The 23,130-nt window shown below is 38.4% G+C and overlaps 2 protein-coding genes across 5 annotated transcripts in view; both read right to left on the reverse strand.

The window, feature by feature from the left end:
- The window catches only part of LOC143041453 (N-chimaerin-like), a 37,613-nt gene extending 30,736 nt beyond the window's left edge, over positions 1-6,877 (reverse strand). For both annotated transcript variants that reach the window (XM_076213345.1, XM_076213344.1), the window contains exon 1: positions 6,782-6,877. The gene's annotated coding sequence lies outside the window, so the exon portion shown is untranslated. The remainder of the gene's footprint in view (positions 1-6,781) is intronic.
- A 10,228-nt stretch (positions 6,878-17,105) lies between these two features.
- LOC143041454 (UDP-glucose 4-epimerase-like) overlaps positions 17,106-23,130 on the reverse strand; it is a 295,689-nt gene continuing 289,664 nt past the window's right edge. For all 3 annotated transcript variants that reach the window (XM_076213349.1, XM_076213348.1, XM_076213350.1), the window contains exon 8: positions 17,106-19,833. In XM_076213349.1, coding sequence (XP_076069464.1) covers positions 19,664-19,833 — 170 coding nt within the window. In that variant the 3' untranslated portion in view covers positions 17,106-19,663. The remainder of the gene's footprint in view (positions 19,834-23,130) is intronic.

Consider the following 23,130-nt stretch of genomic DNA (forward strand, 5'->3'; position numbering starts at 1 on the left):
ATGAGAGTAAAAGGGAAGAGATAGGTAGTATGTTTGTGAGAAGAAAGATGGATGTGTTGGCTTTGAGTGAAACTAAGTTGAAAGGGAAGGGGGAGTGTAAGTTTGGGAGTGTAAGTGGGAGGTTATCAGGAGTGAAGAGAGGGCGAGGGAGGGAAGGGGTGGCTATTCTAGTAAGTGAAGAGATAGGTAAACGGGTAGTGGAGTGGAAGGAGGTTTCCTCAAGGATAATGTGGATGAAGGTGAAACTGGGAAAGGAGATGTGGGTCTTTGTAAGTGCATACGGCCCTGGCAGTGAGAAGAGTGTAGAAGAAAGGGAGGCCTTTTGGATAGATTTAAAGGAGTGCATAGAGAATTTAGGGAGAAATGTCAATGTAATAGTACTGGGAGACCTTAATGCTAGGGTAGGAAATGGTCCAATTGATAGAGTGGTTGGGAAATGTGGACTTCCAGGAAAGAATGGTAGTGGAGAGTTGATGGTGGAAATGTGTCTAGAAAGAGATTTGATGATAGCAAATACAGTGTTTTGGAAGAAAGTCAAGCATAAGTACACATGGGAGAGGGTGGTAGATAGAGCGTTAATGGATTATGTAGTGGTAAATAGGATTATGATAGGAAGAGTTAAGGATGTACATGTGCTAAGGGGAGAGGGCGGGGGAATATCAGATCATTTTTTGGTGGAAGGTAAGTTTAAGAGTGGAGGATAGATGGAGAAAGAGGAAAGGGGCAAAAGGTAGGGAGGTGCTTAGAGTGAACTCTTTAAATGAAAAGGAAAAGGAGGAGTACAAGAAGAAGCTGAAGGAAGAGTGGGAGGGAGTGAAGGATAGAGTTGAGCTAGGTGTGGAGGAGGAATGGGGATGGTTCAAGGAGGGAGTCATAAAGTGTGCAAGAATGGTGTGTGGAACAAGAAGGATGGGAGGAAATAGAAGGAAGGGTAGTGAATGGTGGGATGAGGAAACAAAGAAGGTTGTAGAAGAGAAGAAGCAAGCTTTCACAGTTTGGTTACAAAATAGGATGAGGGAATCATATGAGAGGTACAAAGAAAAGAAAAGAGAAGTAAAGCAAAAGGTAAAGGAAGCAAAGATGAGAGCAGATGTGAAGTGGGGTAAGAGTATGACAGAAAATAATAAAAAGATTTTTTGGAAAGAAATTAAGAGAGGAAGAGGAGGTGAATCAAGTAGATAAGAAAAGGTAAAAGGTGCAGATGGAGAGATGATAATGGAAGAGAAGGCAGTAAGGGGAAGATGGGCAGAATATTTTAGGGAGTTGCTAAATGTGAAGGAGGATAGGGAGGGAAAGATAGCTGCAGTGGGAAATGCTACGAAAATGACCGTGATGAGTGAGGAGATTGGAGGAGAAATAAGGAAGGATGAAGTGAAGACAGCTGTTGGGATGATGAAAGCAGGTAAGGCACCTGGTCTGGATGGATGCCATGCAGAATGTCTAAAAAAAAAAAGGAGGTACAGTGATGGTGGACTGGCTGGTGAGATTATTTAATGTTTGCTGGAGAGAGGGTAGAGTGCCAGAGGACTGGAGGAGTGCCTGTATAGTTCCACTTTACAAGGGAAAAGGGGACAAGTGTGAATGTAGTAGTTTCAGAGGGATTAGCTTCTTAAGTGTAGTTGGGAAGGCTTATGGGTGGATCTTGATTGAGAGGATTAGGAGAGGAACAGAAGGAGTAATTGGTGAGGAACAGTGTGGATTTAGGACGGGTAAAGGTTGTGTAGATCAGATCTTTGTGGTAAGACAGATATGTGAGAAAGCTGTAGGAAAGGGGAAGGATGTTTTTTGGGCTTTTATGGATCTGGAAAAGGCGTACGATAGGGTAGACAGAGAGGCACTGTGGGAGGTTATGCAGATATACGAGATAGGAGGAAAGCTTCTAGGAGCTGTCAAGAGTTTTTATGAGAGTAGTAGAGCTTGTGTCAGGATTAGAAATGGAGAGAGTGAGTGGTTCGAGGTAAAGGTGGGACTTCATCAAGGATGCGTTATGTCGCCCTGGCTGTTCAACTTATACATGGATGGGGTGGTGCGAGAGGTAAATGCAAGGGTGGTGGGTCAGGGATTGGAGATGGTTAAAGAAAATGGAGAAAAGTGGGAGGTGACCCAGCTGTTGTTTGCGGATGACACTGCGCTTGTGGCAGGATCGGAGGAGGGATTGAGGAAGTTGGTGAGAGTTTGGGAGAGTATGTGATAGAAGAAAGCTAAAGATAAATGTGGGTAAAAGTAAGGTGCTGAGATGTACAAGGGGTGAAAGTGGCAGTAGACTGGAAGTGAGCATTAAGGGAGAGCGACTGGACGAAGTGGATAGTTTTAGATACTTGGGTGCAAATGTGGCAGGAAAAGGTGGAGTGAAGGTGGAGGTAGAATGTAGATTGAGAGAAGCAAGTAAATGCCTTGGTGGATTGAAGAGGTAATGAGGAACAGACATTTGGGAATGGATGCTAAGAGGAGACTATATGAAGGAGTGATTGTGCCAACAGCACTGTATGGGGCAGAAACATGGAACATAAGAGAGGAAGAGAGAAGGAGTTTGAATGTGTTTGAGATGAGGTGTCTGAGAAGTATGATGGGGGTTACTAGGCTAGATAGAGTGAGAAATGAGGAGGTGAGGAGGAGAACAGGGGTGGAAAGGGAGTTGGGAGATAGGGTTGACGAAAGAGTATTAGGATGGTTTGGACACATGGAAAGAATGAGTGAAGAAAGACTAGTGAAAGAGGTATGGAAGGCAGATGTGGAGGGAGTGAACATGAGTGAATGTCCTAGGATGAGGTGGATGGATGGAGTGAAGGGGGCTTTGGGGAGGAGGGGAATGTCTGTTGAGGAAGGACGGGAGAGGACAGAAGACAGGGGTGTATGGGGGATGAGGTAGTATGTGTGAGCAAAATTTGATGCAGCCCGAAGAGATTTCTCCCCGTCTTCTCCTTTTATGCATGGGGAGACGGAGAGGGGGGGGGTCATCGATTTAATGAAGCAGCCTTGCTGTGGATGTGCTGTGTCTTGCAACACTGCTTCTGACCCTGGGCAGTGGACAAGGTGCAGGGATGACCCGTCATCCAGGAGGTGCTCAGATAAGAGGGAGGGTGGAGGGGGTGTGGAGGGTATTTAGGGATGGAATGGGTGGGAATGATTTTATGCCTTTCCCTTTTTTGCTACCTCCCTTGTAAGGGGGATAAAGCCTTGGTATATGTATGTATGTATGTATATCTAGAATGAGTATGTTAATGATTATTTCTTGTGAGGTTGATCTTCTCTTATTTCTATGTCATTACTTTAGTTCATCCAAGCAAGCTCAGATGTTCTCAGCTTCAATTTTTTAGTTTCTAGGTTATGACAATCAAGTCATCTGCATAAATGAGTGCATTGGTGTTTAGCTCTGGATCAGGGGTTGGGAGATCACTAATGAAAAGAGTGAATTGCATCTGTGAAAGTATTGCACCCTGAGAGACTCCATTGTGCAGTATTTTTTGTCCTGGAAACTTGTTTATTTTTGACTACTCTACACTGCCTTCCTACTAAAAAGTTAACTATTTCCTGTCATTGCTATACCTGTATGATATTTTTCAATAGTACATGTCTGGGGACTGTCAAATGCCTGGTTTCTGCCAACAGCCACCATAACTGCTCTTTCTGGTGGGGCTTTCTTATTGAAACCTTCCAGCACTTGAGATATTGTTTGTGAGTAGCGTACTACAGGAGTGGTCATCTTTCAATCAATATTGGCAGAGGGAGATGAGTAATTTTGTTGTAATTCTTGCTGCTACTCGACAATGGTCATAATACCATTTCTTCAGTAGATGATATGATATGATGATAGGTATTTTCTAAAATACTCCTCTAGTCTGCATGACTTGGTATTTTTCATTGAGTGTTCTGCAACTATTTTTCAATATTTTGGGTGCAGGCTTCTAGGTCCACTAAATGTTTGGAGTTGTTCACAAGTATCACTAAATTTTAAGTCATACCCAAGGGAATGATGAGCTATTTCAGCACCAACAGTGAAATGAGTATATTGTGAGTATACACACACCCACGTTTTTACTGATTGATATTGAAAACATGATTTTTCATTCACTGAATTAGAGGAGATTCCAGACTGAACATGTGCCGACAGCTAAATTATCTTTGGTATGAGAGGCACCTTGTTAAGTTTATATTTTGAGTTTTTCAATGTTCGCTTTTATGATTAGCATAAAAATTGTAAGAAAGATGTAATTCCTTGTGCTGATTATGTCTCACTCTATAAATTAACTAATTTAAAGGCATATGCATCTAAAGAGATACACAAGTAAAAATACATTTATAAACTACATTCAAATAAAGAAATACTGAATTGCAATGTTAATTTTTTCTGAGGCGATTGTTTATCTTGTACCATTTATGTCTATACAAGACCCAAGAAATTCAGAAATCCACATAGATCTACAAAAAGGCAGAAGCATTGAGTGGTACATTTTCACAGGTCAAAAAACATTCAAACTATACCTCATACCTTAGTAATATCTTGACTTATCATAATTACTGTTAACCATGAAGAAAATGTTTACCAATGTATTATGATGTGCTGATAAACTTTTGCTTTATGTATTTTGTTGATTGCATGTCAGTGAAACTGAGGAAATGACAACAATGCTCATTTTGTCTTATTTTACCAAGCTTTTTTGGTTATTTAATCTCTACAGTGGTAAAATTTTGAGGGCATAGTTTAAATCCTGATTTACCTTGTTCCCAAATCAGTAAAAATTGATGATCCCATTATTTTTCTAATTTAAGTATACATTTCCAAATATCATCCAGGTTGGTGTGAAAATGTATGAATTTTGGTAAAAATAACACCATTATTGGTGGTGTTAGTAATTTTTGCCATGTTTAGCAAAGGAGTAGGGGAGCAACTTGTACCACTTTAAGATATAATTAATTTCTAAAATAATCTAATATATGACATTTGTCCTTCTCTTCTTTCTGCCATTGCTGTTTACACGGATGACCAAGAGAAGCACCTATACAATACATTATGCAGCCAAAGCAAATCTATATCATTATGACATAACATCCAGGAGCTGTTATTGCCCCCACGTCCTTATGTCAAATACCTGGGTGTAACCCTGAATAGACTGTTGATTCTAACAACACATATCAGACGAAGTGACAAGAGCCAAAACAATGGCTGGATGGATCCTCAGAACCTTAGTCACAAGGGAGCCACAAGTAATGCTAACCCTGTGGAAGGCCCTAGCACAGCCCCTTACTGGACTTCTGCAGCCAGTTATGGTCACCTCAAAAGAGGAGTGACATACAATACCTAGAAGCTGTGCAGAGGTCCTGTACCAAACAAATACCATGACTGAGGGACCATGATTACTGGGACTGCACAAAGGAGCTCAAGCTATACTCACAGCAAATGAGATGGGACAAATATAGGGCCATCTATATATGGAAGGTCCTAGAACAAAAAAATGCCATACCCAACAGCCTCATGACTCCTCCAGTCCACAAACAATGAGGGAACAGGACACAAGGGCAACAGATAAAATATACTTCCCACAGCAAGAGTCAAGACCATGTTAGTGACCTATCTTGCACATCATAGGCCTAAAATCTTTAATGCACTGTCCAAAATATGAGGAACATTACTGGCTGCCCAATGGGCAGGTCCAAAACTAGCCTGGGCATATTCCTAAAATATGTGTAAATTGAGCCCCTAGTTCCAGACTACACTAGCAGATGTAGGACCTCTACTACCATATCAGATCAAGTGGCCATTCTGCAAGGAGACACCAGATCTGAAAGCAGTGGTGTACCACCACGACTGTGAGGAAGGACCTCAAAACTCCAAATGAATAACAGACCAACAGCCACAAAGACCTATAGGATTTTTTTTAAAGTGAAACAATTAGGTGTGAGATGAGCGGAGTGTGGTTATATGCCTTGGCTGGCTGTCTTCCTTATAAGTGGGAAGAAGCCTCTTACTACAGACAAAGAAATAATACCATTATCTGTTGTGTTATTAGTTTATTTAACTGTGTTTAGCATTAAAGGTGGGGGAGCAAATTGTGTTACTGCAACAAGTAACTAATTTCTGAAATAACATATGACATTTGCTTTCTTTCTCTTTCTGCCATAATTATTTATGTGGATGACTACCAGGAGCACACATACATTACATTACACAACCAAAGGATATTCATATTATGAAAACCATACATCAGTAGATGACCTTTAATGACATCAGTTTAACTGATGAGTGAAATTGATATAGAATAGTTCAATAGAAAAATTACAAGGCATGTGATGAACCTCTGTCATAACAATATATTTTCTCTACAATATTTTTGTCATTACAAAAATTATTCTCCTGTGTTTAGCACCTGAGGTGGGGAAGGAAATTGTGTTTGCAGAATGGACCTCCAAGATTCTTATGTTCATTTGAACAAATTCCCCCCAAATATAAATTCTTCCACTGCTCTGAGGTCCTTCAATAGCTTAGCTATTCAAAGAATACATTTTCATATTGTTATAAATTAATTATATAACATCACCTTTTCCAATAAGGTGAATTATAACATACACTAAAAAGATACAAAAAATGAATCATTCTTCAATGACAATGACGTGAATGTGATAGTTATAAATTGCTTCTGTAGCACGACTTTTTAATAGGAATAGTAATCTAGCTACGTTAAGGAACGACAGTTTGACAATGCAACAAAAACCTTGCTTGAAAACAGTATATTAATTCATGCATGTGGACAAATAATGAATAAAAGCCACAAACTGTACATACTTGGCTCCCCACCCTATGACTTCCGTCAGTCTCTCCTGTCGCTGGATGCTAGCTTTGTTTTGGTTTCCAGTATCTGATAAATAAATTAACTATAAAAACAAACCTATTTTCAAGAGTAATGTCTAAATAAATGTTCATATAATACGTGCAAAATTTTGTGTAAATCTAACAGTCCTCAACTATGTATATTTATTAATAATGCTATTCCGTTGCATATTTACCAGATGTATTAGAAAAATATCTTATTTTTAAAACTTAGTTGTTTATAAATTATTTGAAAAATATAAATCCTAAAAAACAGAAGAATAAGAAAATAGAAAATGTGCATCAAAACTGCCGGGAAATAAAGGAGAAACATAATATCTAACTATTTTTTTAGTGGTATCACCATATATCTCCGAACAAATTTCTTTTCTAAAGCGGCCAAGCTCTTCAATAGTCTTCCCCTAACTACTCGAAGAACACCACATCCTGTACTGTGGAAATATTCAAAAGATGGCTGGATGCCTTCCTACAAGAATTTGAAGATACCTCCCACACATTCCCAAAGTAAAGGCATTGTTACACTTGTCAGCGGATGGGTTGGATTACGAACCTAGGGATAGATTTCCTCCAACATTGGAGGATTTGGGTTGGAATCCAAGCCTAGAGACGCCTAAGGGTAGGGTTACACTAGTCGACGATAAGCTTGCAGTTCATCTTTTGCATTCGTTCATCCTATGATAAATGGTTACACGTTAGTCCAGCCTTAGAGCAGAATGAGAAACTCTCATTGGTAGAGTCAGTGCCTATACCACTTTCTCAAATATTCTATCTCAAATAACTTTGAACAACTTGCGATCTCTTTAAAATGCATATTTGACGACCTTTGCAAATCTTATAGACATATATGCATACATATTCAAGGACACACGACTCGACTCGACGGTCCGAATTCGTATTCCGCCCAGGTCTGAAGTAATATCAGTATAACTGTGCTGAGTCATTACTCCAACTTTCGTGGGCGTGTTAGGTCACAGTATTATCATAGATCTGTCTTATATGAGCTTTGAGCTCTCATCCGGGAGGGAAATAGCTGTCGAGCACGAGTCCAACACGTGGTTTTTAATAACTTATAATGTTTATTTCCGACAAATCATGTCACCTTAGAAATAAAATACCAACCTTACATGAAATGGGCACTACAGTCTGAAGCTCTGAGTTGGCTTTCAGCTTTCCCTCTTCACAGTTGTAATCCATCTCTCAGTTTGAGCGGTTCCAGGACAATTTCCCCCGGAGGACAATTGCCCCCTAGGACAATTGCCCTCTAGGAGAATTTCCCCCGTTGTCAATTGCCCCCTGGGATAATTGCCCCCTAGGACATTTACCCCCGGAAGACAATTTCCCCCGTTGACAATTCAATTAAACAAGATACTGTGACTCAACGCTCTGTTGTACATGCCCCACAGAGCCATGTCGAACATTGGTTCTCGTCGCCCTCTCCTCCTACAAGGTCGTCCAATGTAAGTGTCTTCGAAATAATCAAGTATTGGCTGACTGTCCGGAGCCATAATTTCTATTCTTGCTTTGCAAGATGGTCGTACAGTACCTCTGATTTATGCTCTCCTACCCGATAAAAGCCAAGCCACATATACAACTTTTTTTACAAGAGCTGAAGAAATTAAATCCTAATTTATCTCCAGTCAGCATAATGGTCGACTTTGAGAGAGCCATGATCAATAGTTTGCATGCTGTGTTTAACCATACAAAAATAAAAGGCTGTTTTTTCCATTTTTCCAAAACAGTTACAGAAAGGTACAAGCTTTAGGCATGCAGCAAACCTATCTAAATGACCAGGGATTTGCTCTTAGCACGAGGATGCTCGTAGCATTAGCTTTTGTGCTGACTGCTGAAATTGGAGAAACGTTTTATAGACTGCTGGAAATTATGGCTCCGGACAGTCAGCCAATACTTGATTATTTCGAAGACACTTATATTGGACGACCTTGTAGGAGGAGAGGGCGACAAGAACCAATGTTCGACATGGCTCTGTGGGCATGTACAACAGAGCGAAGGAAGAGCTTCTAAGAACAAACAATTCAGTCGAGGGATGGCATAGGAGTTTTCTTGCAGAGCAGTCACTTCAAGAGTTTAGTATCAGTCAGAGTGTAGCCGGCATTGCAAATGAAGGATCACGGAAAAGGTATAAAGATTGCTCCCAGCGAATAGTCGGTTTAGTGAACGATTACAACAACAGAGATTTTTGATTACTTAAAGGTCAGATATCAACAGATATACCATTCACTAAAAATCATCGAAAAGTACTTTTTAAAAGCATACAAATAAATTTTTTACCTATTACAGAAGAATTTATTCAGAAAATTCACTTTTAATTGCGCCTCGCATACCACTTTTCCGAAGTCTAGATATTCAGAATAACAATATTGTTTGTTTGGCAACTGTGACGTCACGAACGCGGAATTCCCCGAACCTTTCCCGAAGCGCACGGGCGGAATGTTTCGAATAGCAGACGACGCAATGAAATGAAGACAAAACTGTTTTTTGCCAAATTTGATAAGATGTAGATGGTGGAATTATATAGAATACTGTCAGATATCAAGACTTCCATAACTTTTTGTATTTACAGTTTAATGTACATAAAAAAACATACTGACAGTATTCTATATAATTCCACCATCTACATCTTATCAAATTTGGCAAAAAACAGTTTTGTCTTCATTTCATTGCGTCGTCTGCTATTCGAAACATTCCGCCCGTGCGCTTCGGGAAAGGTTCGGGGAATTCCGCGTTCGTGACGTCACAGTTGCCAAACAAACAATATTGTTATTCTGAATATCTAGACTTCGGAAAAGTGGTATGCGAGGCGCAATTAAAAGTGAATTTTCTGAATAAATTCTTCTGTAATAGGTAAAAACTTTATTTGTATGCTTTTAAAAAGTACTTTTTCGAGCAATACGATGATTTTTAGCGAATGGTATATCTGTTGATATCTGACCTTTAAGAGGAATTGCGTATAATCTAAGTTTTTAAACAAAACTAAGCTTATTTTCATTCTTTGCAACTAAATGTATTTTTACTCTTTGACTTTATAAATAAAGTTTTGAACAAAATTAACTTTGTATTTGTATGCGTATAATCTAAGTTTTTAAACAAAACTAAGCTTATTTTCATTCTTTGCAACTAAATGTATTTTTACTCTTTGACTTTATAAATAAAGTTTTGAACAAAATTAACTTTGTATTTGTATTTATTTCAATTGTCCACGGGGGAAATTGCAACTAAAAGTATTTTCACTCTTTGACTTTATAAATAAAGTTTTGGGTAAAATTAACAGGGCACAGTCTGCGTTGAGTCACAGTATCTTGTTTAGTTGAATTGTCAACGGGGGAAATTGTCTTCCGGGGGTAAATGTCCTAGGGGGCAATTGACAACGGGGGAAATTGTCCCAGGGGACAATTGATTACGGGGGGCAATTGTCCTCCGGGGGAAATTGTCCTGATACGGTTTGAGCAGGAAAACGATAAAATGAGAGGTGTGGACACTTCTATCTATTACTGCAGCCAACGGCTACACGAAAGATCCAATTTTTTCTAATAAACTCCGTACTCTCTAACTATCCCTGTGTAGCTCGCGCTAAACGTTCAATATGGCCGGCCCCATAGTGGGCACTTGACCGGTGACGTCACACGAATCCCCTCAGTAGAACATATATTCTGTAACTTATAGAGGATTTCTATCTTCAAGAAGCGACGTACGGTAATTTATGTAGATTGACTTGCATACAGGACAATACTAATTTTCAGGAAGTTGTATAACGTGTCGTACACTATAATTTGGTCAATAAACTAATCTAAAATCGCACTCTCCGGGCCGCATTGAGGATTGTTGTTGACTATAGCAAACTCTCCCATATGAGTCATTAGACTCGAAAGTTTATAGAAGTATTTTAACAAAGGGGAGATAGTCGTTCTATCAAGTTCTTGCTATTGACACCGACATTAGGCTTCTTTGCTTTTGTCCAGTTCCCCCGACTCAATTCTCACTACATTTGAAAACCACCCAAATTTTTACTCTTCTTTTCACTTAAAAGAGAAGACTGTATATCGTATTTATTTTTGACGAATACAAAATTATCTTACATATAAATAGATCTAACCTATATATTTTAATTCGATTTCGAATTAAATAATACATATTTTCTTCATGTCAGTTTCACTCGTTAAAAAAAAACAGTGGCGAACCTAATTTTGACGGATACTAAATATATTACGGAATTTGAATAGATCTAACCTGTGGATTTTCATTTGAATCCGAATGAAATTATACAAATTTTGTTCATGCCACGTGACACTGTATTTGAAGTACATTGTTTTAGTGTTGCCATATTTCCATCTATATACCAAGAGCATTTTAACTTACAAAAGAGGTAGTTAAGGCAGAGACACGTACCTCTTCCCATTCATTTCACTCCCAACCACCTCCCTTTCCACTTCTCCTATCTCAACTCATGGGTGACGGGTCATTCCTGCATCTTCCCCACTGCCCTGGGTCAAACGAAGTGTAGTAAGACACAGTTCATCCACAGCAAGGTCGTTTCACTTAATCAGTGACCCTCCCTGTCTGTCCCCTCATGCAGAATAAGAGACGACTGGGAGAAATCCCTTCGGGCTGCGTCAAAATATCATGTACACATACCGTGTGAGATCGAAACCTTTATTGGTACGACGTTTCGCTTGTTACAGCTTTTTCAAGTACAGACATATGGCAAACACTCTGAGTACATATAGACCGACGGGGAAGGAACTGGGAGAGGTCATCAGGGGTCCGCCCCTCCCTGATAACCTCTCCCAGTTCTTTCTCCGTCGGCCTATATGTACTCAGTGTGCTTGCGATATGTCTGTACTTGAAAAAGCTGTAACAAGCGAAACGTCGTACCAATAAAGGTTTCGATCTCACACGGTATGTGTAAATGATATTTTGATCCAGCCCGAAGGGATTTCTCCCAGTCGTCTCTTTTTCTGCATGAGGGGACAGACAGGGAGGGTCACTGATATGTCTGTACTTGAAAAAGCTGTAACAAGCGAAACGTCGTACCAATAAAGGTTTCGATCTCACACGGTGTTGATTCTCACAGTCTTGTCGGCTTTTGCCATTGTGTTTCAATTTACAAAGGATTACAAAGGCGGAGCATGCCGACAGGAGACCTTTTGATCCATATCTAGGTCGGATGCGAAAAAAAATCATATTAATAATAAAACAATAAATAAAAACTATAATAATGTAAATAACAAATAAGATACATAAATAAATGCATAGGTATAGTTAAATAATAAACAAACAGGTAAATAGTAAATATTAATAAATTGACATATAACTAATAATAAATGAAAATCAGACAGACAAATGATAACAAAACAAAAGCAAATAATATAAGATAAATTATAATCATTACAGCATCTTACTTAGGTATTTATCTAACTGATTCTTAAAGCTTCGAACTGAACTACATTGCACTACCTGTGCAGGAAGTTTATTCCATTCATTTACTACACGGTTGGCAAAGTTGTTTCTACCTACTTCCAAATTGAATCTATTTCCGGATAGTTTGAGACCATTGTTTCTTGTCTGATTCTCATTCAATGTGAAAATTTTGTCACTTTTGATGTTGTCAATTCCCTTTAAAATCTTAAAGACCTGTATCAAGTCACCTCTGAGTCTACGCTTTTTTAGGGAAAACAGATTCATGTGTTTTAGTCGATTTTCGTATGATTTATTTTTGATATTTGGAATCAGTTTTGTGGCTCGCCGTTGTACTTTTTCCAGTCTGTCAATACACATAACCACTCTCTAACACCCATCCCTCCCTTTCTTGCATAAGAATATCATCCATACACAGTCATTCGCATCTCATCCCTATCCTGTCTTTTCCCTTCCTTACTCAACTGACATTCCCCTCTTGCTCAAAGCCCCTTCACCCCATCTATCCATCTCATTCTTGGTCGTCCCCTCAATTTCACTCCCTCCACCTCTGCCTGCCACACCTGTTTTACTAAATTTTCATCACTTATTATTTCCATGCATCCAAACCATCCCAATAATCTTTCATTGGCCCCATCTGCCTTCTCCACTTCCATTCCCACTCTCCTCCTCACCTCTTTGTTTCTCACCCCTATCAGACTTCAGACATTCCATCTCAAACTCACTTAAACTTTTCCTCTCTGCCCCTTTCAGATTTCGAGTATCTGCCCCATACAATCCCATTGGCACAATCACCTCTTTGCATTCGTTCCTAGTTGCCTATTTCTCATGATTTTTTAATCCGTCAAGGCATTTACTTGCTTCTCTCAATCTACAATTTACCTCCACCTTCATTCCTCTTTTCCTGCCACATGCAACCCAAATACCTAAAATTATCCACTTCTTCCAACCTCTCTCCTTTTAGACTTCCTTCCAACTCACTGCCATCCTGTACTCTTGTACATCTCATCACCTTGCTTTTACTTACACTTACTTTCAACTTTCTATTATCGCATGCCTTTTCAAATTCCATCACTCCCTTAATCCTTCATATGACCCTGCCACAAACACAGTGTCATCAGCAAACAACTGGCTTCCCTCCCACTTTTCTCCATTTTCTTTAACCACCTCCAGTCCCCTGCCCATTACCTTCTGCACCACCCCATCCATGCACACATTCAACAGCCATAGTGACATGACATAGCACTGATGCAGTCCCACTTTGACCTCAAACCACTTACTCTTTCCATTTTAACACAGGCTCTACTACTCTTGTAAAACTCTTGATTGCTCTTAACTTTCCCCAAATCCCATATATCTGTAAAACCTCCCACAGTGCCTTCCTGTCTACACCATCATAAGCCCTTTCCAAATCCATAAAGGCCCAAAAGACATCTTTACCTTTTCCTAGAGCTTTCTTACATATCTGCCTTACAACAAAATTCTGATCCACACAACCCCTACCTTTCCTAAACCCACACTATTCCTTACCAATTACTCCCTCCACTCCTTTCATAATCCTCTCAGTCAAACCCCTCCCATATGTCTTCCCAATTGCACAACAAATGAATCCCTCTGAAACTACTAAACTCACAATTGTCCCCTTTTCCCTTGTAAAGTGAACTATACAGGCACTTTGGTCCTCTGGCATTCTACCCTCCCTTAGACACACATTAAACAGCCTCATTAACCAGTTCACTATTACTGTACCTCCCTTTTCTCAGACACTCCAAATGACACCCATCTAATCCAGGAACCTTAACTGTTCTCATAATTTTCAGAGCTACTTTCACTTCATCTTTTCTTATTTCTCCTTTTCCATCACTCATTTTCTTAGTGCCTCCCACTACTACCACCAATCCCTCCCTATTCAACAGCTTTCTAAAATACTCAGCCCATCTTCCCCTTACCGTCTCCTCTTGTCAAGATTTGTCCAACCATGCCTTTTATCTTTTCTTCTCTACTTGAATCGCCTCCCCTTCCTCTTGATTTCTTCCTAAAACATCTTTTTATTGCTTAAAAAAAATCTGTCATACTTGAGGTTGAGAAATTTACCCCTGCAAGCCACATCACCTAAAACCCAATGAACAGAGGAGATGCCGACACCATTTCCACTGCAGTTTTATTTAGAACACATTTGTGTTTTTAAGAGCACAAACCAATCATATACCAAGGATGACTAATTCTAGGTTGTGAGCTTTTGTTTTATTGCTTCTTTTTCTAAGCCATGTCCCTGGCCCTTTATGCCATCTTGCATCTTTTGCTGGACCGGCCTTGTTTCTGCTTCTTCTTCCATTAAACTTTGGCACATATTGGTTCACTCTCAGGTTGTAAACATCAAAAAAGATTTCCCAATTTTCTCATTATTTCCATTATATCAACTCATCCCAGTCTGGTTCCTCAAAGAACTTCAAGCCCGAGTAATCTGCCTTCCCAAAATATGTCGAGTTGCTTGAAGGTCATTGGTACGCATCCAAATTCTATTTTTGCCCAGTCCATCAGGATTCATAGTGAAAGTGATAGAGAAAGGGCAGATTGAAACAAACCATTATTTAATCTTTTACAGATACATTACAAATGTAGTTGTGAATCACAAGTCAATAAATAAAACTACGGTTGATTTTCCTATCCATATACATTACACATTCTCGGCAATGTATTAAAAAATCTTAAAACAAGACCCTTCAAATACACTTTGTATCCATCCAATATTCATTTTTGATCATATATTACAAATACATCAATGATCCGTAGTATACAATGAGTTACACACTGGATTTAAAAGTTTGTGTTCATTTTAAATTTCATTAGTGTTATGGATTTTACTAGTGTGAACAACTTGATTTAGCCTTGAATTTCATTGACTGAAAACCTGCAGTAATAGGAGGGCAGTGAAATTGTCAGCCCTCCTTATTTAGAAAAATAGTTCATGTCTATTGATTGATAATGGGCCTTGGATCACTATATGCAAGCATTCACCACTAGTCCCATGTCATTCTCGTCCACACTGTACTACAAAATATATTACAAAAGTACAAAATACTTTGCACTGAATAGGGAAGAGAGATGGAGACAAGTGTGAGTAGTGTGTGGTTGGGATTAGATGAGAAATTGATGCAACCCAAGGAGATTTCTTCTTGTCTGCCATGTCAATTCTTGGGTCAATAAGGGAGGATTGGGGGGAAGGGGTGTCACCATATAATGCAGTAGTGGGGGTAAACTAGCTTTGGTTATTGGACCCTGATATGGAAGCACTTTGTCTTTTTGCATTGACTCTGACCCAAGCAATATGCAGAGGAAAGATGACCTTTCATCCACAAGGAACTAATACAAAAGAAAACAAATGGGCTTTGTGTGGGTACAGGTTTCAAGGTGGCCACCCCTTTATACGAGGAAAAGTACCTTTTGGTATATGTATGCATGTATTTATTTACCCAATTGTAGTATACAGGAAAGGAACAACATTCGGTTACCGTCTCCTATTCATTATCATACCTTCCCTCAAATTCATGTACAGTTCCCATTTAATGTATATCCTTGATTTTCAATTATCATATTTAGAGTTGAACTCATATATTGCTTGAGATTGGGCTCCCTAAGCTATTCCAAATATTTATGCATCTATATGGAAAACTATATTTCTTCACATCCTTTAGACATGTGGTCTTTCTCAATTTGTTCCCATGATCTCTTAAAACCCCAACTTTAATCAGGGGATCTCTTTTGTCAATGTAATATATTCCCTTTAATGATCTGAATAATGTAATCATATCACTTTTCATCTTCCATCTTTCAAAGTTGGAAGACCAGTTGCTCTTAGTCTTTTATATGGTTCATCTGCCAGGCTGGGGACCAATTTGGTTGCTCCCCTTTGTATTCTTTCAATCTTGCTTATATCCTTCACTCTGTGTATGGGGACCATACTACTGACGCTTATTCCAGTCTTGGATGGATCAGGGTTTTGATGAGTTTTTTCATCATCTCTTCATCCATATAGTGAAATGCCACTTTAATCATCTGTCTCTCCCACAATCCTGGTCACTGACAAACATTATTGGTGCAAACACTGAACCTAGTGGAACTCCACTCATTACTGCTATCCTTCTTGACAACTGATCTTTTACTACTGCCCTCATTTATCTTTCCTTCAAAAAACCTTTCATCCATTCTAGTAGTTTGCCTCTCAGTCTTCCAATGTGCTCTAATTTTCACACAAGCTGACTATGAAATACTTATGGGTAATGTTGTGTAACCCCCATATTGTGCAAACCCATTCTCTAGTTTCATTTTTACCTAACCAAGAGAAAAAAAAAGGGGTAAAAAATTATGAAATCTAAAATGTGAGCCATTTTAAGTCATATGATCAGTGACAATCGTATGTACAAGTGTACTACTAATGTTGCTTCAACAGACCTAATCCATATTAACAACAGTTCAGCGTTACACATCACTCGGCATCCTATGTCATCACACCATATTGCAGAAGAACTTAGTAATTAAACTAACTGCAAGCTTATCAGAACTCAAAATTTCTCTAGTTTCTAACATTGGACTTTGTGCCCTGGCAATGATATTACCAATGATGCTTTTAACTACATAACTGTAATTTACACAATTTCTTGGCTCCTCCTGGATGATGGGTCATCCCTGTATCTCGCCCATGGCCCTGGGTCAGGAGCAATACAGCAAGACAGCACATCCACAGCAAAGCCAATTCTTTTAATTGGCAACCCTCCCCTTCTGTCCCCTCATGCAGAAAAAGGAATACAGAGAAATACTTTCAGGGTGCATCAAAATATCATCCACACATGATGTACACTGTTTTATTATTGTAATAAATAAGATACAAAATATCTATTTCTTGCAGTTATTAATAGGGATGACACCACCTTTTCATCACAGTGATGTAACTATAACCATGCAAGTAAATTTGCCAGACCCACACTATAGCTGTACAATATTCAGATATTCAAGGGAGTGCCACAAATCAAAGTTCCATCAAGGGCAGCACCACCATACATTGTATTTGGTAGCATACAAGATGCATCTCCTCCCAAGAAAAAAAATGGGGGTATGGTTTAATTTGATAGAGTAAAGGTATTCATCTTTGCATGTTCTAGTAATATGTTTTTGCTTTAGCATGTCATGTAATACTAGAAATTTATTTAAAACTAAATTTTCCAAATCACTTTTATATATGTGGAAAAATGGTAATAGATGAATCAATTAATTAGAGAACTGAATCTTGATTGACAATCAATTTGGATTCAGAAAAGTCTCCTGTATCCAACCTACCAAGTCTTTGTTTCAGTCATTAATGTGCTGTTTTATGGAAAGGGTTGGGTAGACTGTTTCCCTGAACCTGGAAAAGGTTTTCAACCAGGTGCTACACAAAAGATCAAAATGAAAGTTGCAAACACAGGACTTTTGGGAGTACACTGGAATGGATACAGGATTTCCTGGACAACAGAAGTCTACAAACAATATTGATAGATGAAATGTCAGACTGAAGAGAGGTAATTTGTGGGGGTAACACAGTGCTTGGTAATGTTCTTAGTGTATACCAATGATAACATAAATGGAATAGGTAGCAATGCAAACTTTTATGCTGATGACTCCAAGACCATGCAAAGCACTAGAGTTGAGGATTGTAAATTGCTACAGGAAGACCTAGGTATGGTTTATGAATGGAGCCATTAATGGAAGATGAAATTTAATACAAAGAAATCCAAACTCTTGGAAATGGGCCAATATAAAAAGAGACCATAAAATAAAGTAAAGAATTTCACTACTTTAACCAGAGACTATCTCTGATAAGTGCAGATATAGTGGTGTAACCCCAAGAGCATAGTTCAAACCCCGTAACCCCAAGAGCATAGTTCAAACCCCGTAACCCCAAGAGCATAGTTCAAACCCCGTAACCCCAAGAGCATAGTTCAAACCCCCACACACTTAAATTAGGTAAATAATCCAAAAGCCTTTTACTCCTAGTCAGAAGGAAATCTGATCACACGCCTGCTTCATACACAATTAAATCCTATTCAACACCTCTCCCACCTCAGCACCTCCTGAATTGTCATCTCTGTCCTTGTCATACTGCTTGGATCAGGTGTAATGCATTGAGATAACCAACCAAATACAAACAACTCCTACAGTATTCTATTCAAACATCAATACTTCCAAACAAAAACATATACACTTAGATCACAAAATGATTGTCTTTTAAGAGGCACCAAATGGTCCCAGAAATCAGCACAGAAATCCTTCACAGGACTAGGCAATCTCTTCTGTCAATATAATCTATCCCCTGGGGACCAGTTTGTTGCTGACCTTTGCATTCTCTCAATCTTGCTTATATCATTCACTCTGTGTGGGGACTATACTACCGACTTTCAGTCTTGGACGGATCAGGGTTTCAAAGAGGTTTATCATCATCTCTTCATCCGTATACTGAAATGCCACTTTAGTCTTCTGCAGTGGTCCATATGTCTCTCCCACAATCCTGCTATGTCTTCTAGGTGACGGGTTGTACGTTATCAACACCCACAAATCTTTCTCCTCTTTTGCTTTTGTAATGGGTTCACTTCTTAAGGAATAGTTCAAGGGTCTTTTACCATTATTGCCCTTTCCAGTACTTTGCATTTTTTTTTTTATTTTTTTTTTTTATTGAACTTCATTTTCTATTCTTAGCTCCATACAAAAAGAGTGTCTGGATGTTTTTGCAATAGTCTACCATCCTCCTCATTTTTTTTCACTATTCACAAAATTCTTGCATCATCTGCAAACATGTTGGCATAGCTTGTTATTCCTTCCGTCATATCACTGACATAGACAATGACATGATGGAAGGAAGAAGCTATGCGAACACATTTGCAGATGACAAAAAAAATCATGAGAAGAGTGAACAAAATGAGGGCGGTAGACTACTACAGAAAGACTATTTTTGCATGGAAAATGGGAAATGAAGTTCAATGTGTACATTGCTCAACAACATATGGTAATTTCTTTGTGCATATCACAATAATTCAAGCACTTGATTCAAGTGGATATTTCCTAAAACAATAATGTATCAGACATGTAATGGAAGAAAAAATTAACCCACTTCACAGTAGGAAAAGAGAGGAATTTATATGTTTATGTGTGTATTAGGAAATAATGATCCCTCCTTATATTGTCAAACTGCCTCAACTTTACACAAGTTGAAGTCACACATATAATAAATGTTGTGGTCCCATAGTAAATACTTGTTTATTTCAAACTTCAACATTTATCAATACTACTACCTCTGGAATATTGGTAATGCATTTCCTTAAACATAATTCTAGCTTAATGTGCGTGACTATATTTAGGATTAAGGCCCAACTTTCAGTGCCCATTAATGCCATTGACTCCAGTGACGCTACCAACTCCATTGCTTGCTACAGTGATCTTGCTTGGTGTTGTCACATTATCAGTTTCAAGATGGGTGATTTCAAAAGGCTCATCATCAGCATACCCGTTAGGGTTCATAGTCTGCCAGCGCCAGAAGTCCTCACCTGAAGACATTGAATAATATAATAACATTACAAACACAAAAAACATATCTTGTAAATAAAGACATCTTAATAAAATACTACTAGCGTTTTGTACATCCAGGAGGTGCTAAGATAAGAGGGAGGGTGGAGGGGAGTGGAGTGTACTTAGGGATGGAATGAGGGGGGAATGATTTTATGCCTTTTTTTTTTTGGCTACCTCCCTTGAAAGGGGGAAAAAGCTTTGGTATATGTATGTATATATTAGTGTTTTGAATATTTTAATTAATTCTACCCACATTAATGCAAACTGTGACACTGCATCCAGTGGTTGTACCCACTGTGTGAGACTGAGAATGGGTGCTTAGAATAATCTATAAACTTTGCTTACAAAATGAAAACCTAATTAGCAGACATTGGTACATATATAAATAATTAAACTAGACTGATTTTTTTCTACAAATGGTAGACAGCAAAAAATTTATGTGCCAACTTTTATGGAAATCCAATTGGGAAAAAAAAAATTGATGTCTTCTATTCTTATATCTTAACCCATTCAACTCCGATGACAAGATGTCTTGTCATTTGGTCAAATAAAACAAAAAATCATAAAACACCAAAATGTTTGATCAAACACCAGAAAAATATGACGTCAATCCTCGCTTCGCTGCGAGCGAAGCGAGGACTGACGTCATAATTTTCTGGTGTTTGATCAAACATTTTGGTGTTTTATGATTGTTTTATTTGACCAAATGACAAGACATCTTGTCATCGGAGTTGAATGGGTTAATAACTAATAGAAGGTGTGATCTGTTTATTTTTTTAGGAAACTAGAGGCTTTGATAAAGATTATCATGTTAACTTGTTACTCTATATCTAAAAGTGACACCATCCAAAATTTTTCTTTGTGAACCCCACCCTAGGGTTGCCAAAAGTCCTTTATTTCAAAGGACAGTCCTTTATTCAGCTGTTTGTCTTGTCCTTTATTGACATTTGAAATTACACTGTCCTTTATTATGAAGTCATTTTGACTGGTAGTTCAATTTCCTGCTCTCAAGACGTGATTGCAAAAGTGTTTATTTCTTGTAAGGGTGCCGAGTGTCAACTCTAGTCCGCACAATACCAGAAGCACAGAGTAGCAGGGTGTAAAATTAGCCTCATTTTATGTATAACTCAATTCTCCATTAAAAAAAAAATGCATTCATTTTGGGAAAACCAACTAAATCTGAGAATCACCAAAAGTGAACCAAGGATAGGTATAAGAGAAGGAGAAACAGGAAAATCAACAGCATTTTTGATGAGTTCTAAATCAAAGACAAATTAAATTGTATTGAAGAGTTGGTTATGGACAATATCTTAACGGTGTTTTCCTAAATTTCTTCCGTTGGTTTAGTTGGTTAAGGGTATTTATAGTTTGGTTAATAATTCTGTTTTCCATAGGAAGTTGTAGGGTCAGTGCTCTTTGAGGGGGTACATGACAGTAGGCAGTTATAGTGGGGGATTGCAAAAATTGGGCAGTCTAGTATATGTGATATTGTGAGGAGAACTTTAGCAAATGGTAATTCCATTGTATAATCAAGTGCATTATTTTGATGTGTTGTTTTGAGTTGCATTCCCTTGGTTATTGGTATAGGATTTGTTAATTCAACTGGCTGTTAGACTTGGATATGTATTCATTCATTCCAGTTGGGTCTGGTGGGAACATAAGATCTAGGGGGCTTATTTACCTAGTTGTATTTTACGGGAAGGGGAGCTACGCTCGTGGTGTCATGCCTTTGTATCTCGCAGTGTCTAGTTTGCTCTTAAAATCATGAATGGTTTTTGTGCACACTATTTTTTCGGCCAGTTTGTTCCAAGAGTCCACCACTGTGTGGAAAACTTTTTTCTTCAAATCTCTTCTATAACTATGTTTTTTGGTTTTCTTTCCATGTCCTCTTGTGTTTATCCTGTCCCAGTTTAACACGTCCTCTCTATCGAGTATTTCTGTGCCCTTCATGATTCTGTAGATGGTCAGTAGGTCGCCTCTCTCTCTTCTTTGCTCCAGTCGGTAACTCGAGTTTAGCCAGTCTCTCCTCATATGACAAGTTTGCAAATGCAGGGGCCATTTTTGTGGCTGCTCTCTGGATTCTTTCTATTTTCTTTATATTCTTTTTAGTACTGGGTGACCACAATGTTGCCGCATATTCTAGTCTTGTCCTTATCATTGTGACCAACATTTTTTTTAATTTCTTCATCCAAATGCCACTTGCATTGATCTTAGCAAGTTATAGGATTCTCCGACAATTTTGTCTGTTTATCATAAGACAAGTCATTTGAGATAATTACACCAAAATCTTTTTTGGATCCCACTTTCTTTACCTCCTTAGTTCCAATTTTATATTGTCCTGATATTCTATCTTTACTTTTTCCAAACTCCATTATGCTACACATGTGTATTTACCTAGTATCTTACAGGTAGGGGAGCTATGCTCATGGTGTCCCATCTCTGTATCTCTCAGTATCTGAATTGTTCTTAAATTCGTGTATGGTTTTTGCACACTATAATTTCACCCAGTGTGTGTGTATGTTTAGTGCCGAGATGGGATAGATTTCTACTTGTACAATGAATGCAGATTTATTTTTCAAAGGGAATAATCTGTTGGTATTTCTGGGATGGGAAGTTTATTGGTGTGGTATGGCTAACATACTCCATTATGTCTTCTATGGTTTCTTTACAAGTTAGGTATTCTATTGGGATGGGGAGGCTGTAGGTCTTATGATAAGGGTAGGAAGAGACTTCAGTGGGATGTGGTAATGAAGAATTTGTTAAATTATTGCAATGGATAACTGACATATTGGGTAATAGATTTGATCTGTAGAAAAGATGACACTATAATGAGACTGGACTTGCTACTCACCAAAGAATTGAATATCATTTGTTCAATTAAGTAACTTTGCCCCAATTAGGGGTGTGCTGATTAATCAGGATCGGCAAGAATTGGCATTTTTTGGGTGAATTGGCATCGGCAATAATCGGTATCAGCAAAATATTGCCGATGCTTAATCTTTAAAAACAATGCCGATTAACCAAAGATGTGCTGATTCTTGCCGATACCAATGCCAATTAATTGGCACACCCCTAGCCCCAATGGAAGAAAATGACCATGAAGCACTTTAATTTCAGTTGGAAGGTGGGGAAATAGCTATAAAATAAATAATACGGCCTCAATTTTGGGAAGACAACATGATCAGATTTAGGGGAATTATTTGAAGCGGTGTCGACTTACCAGTATTCTTGAAACTGAGAGGAAACAGATTTATTTTTCATGTCTTTATAACTTC

The sequence above is a fragment of the Oratosquilla oratoria genome, chromosome 31, assembly GCF_046742065.1.
Source record: "Oratosquilla oratoria isolate Oo_2021 chromosome 31, ASM4674206v1, whole genome shotgun sequence".
Classification (NCBI taxonomy): domain Eukaryota; kingdom Metazoa; phylum Arthropoda; class Malacostraca; order Stomatopoda; family Squillidae; genus Oratosquilla; species Oratosquilla oratoria.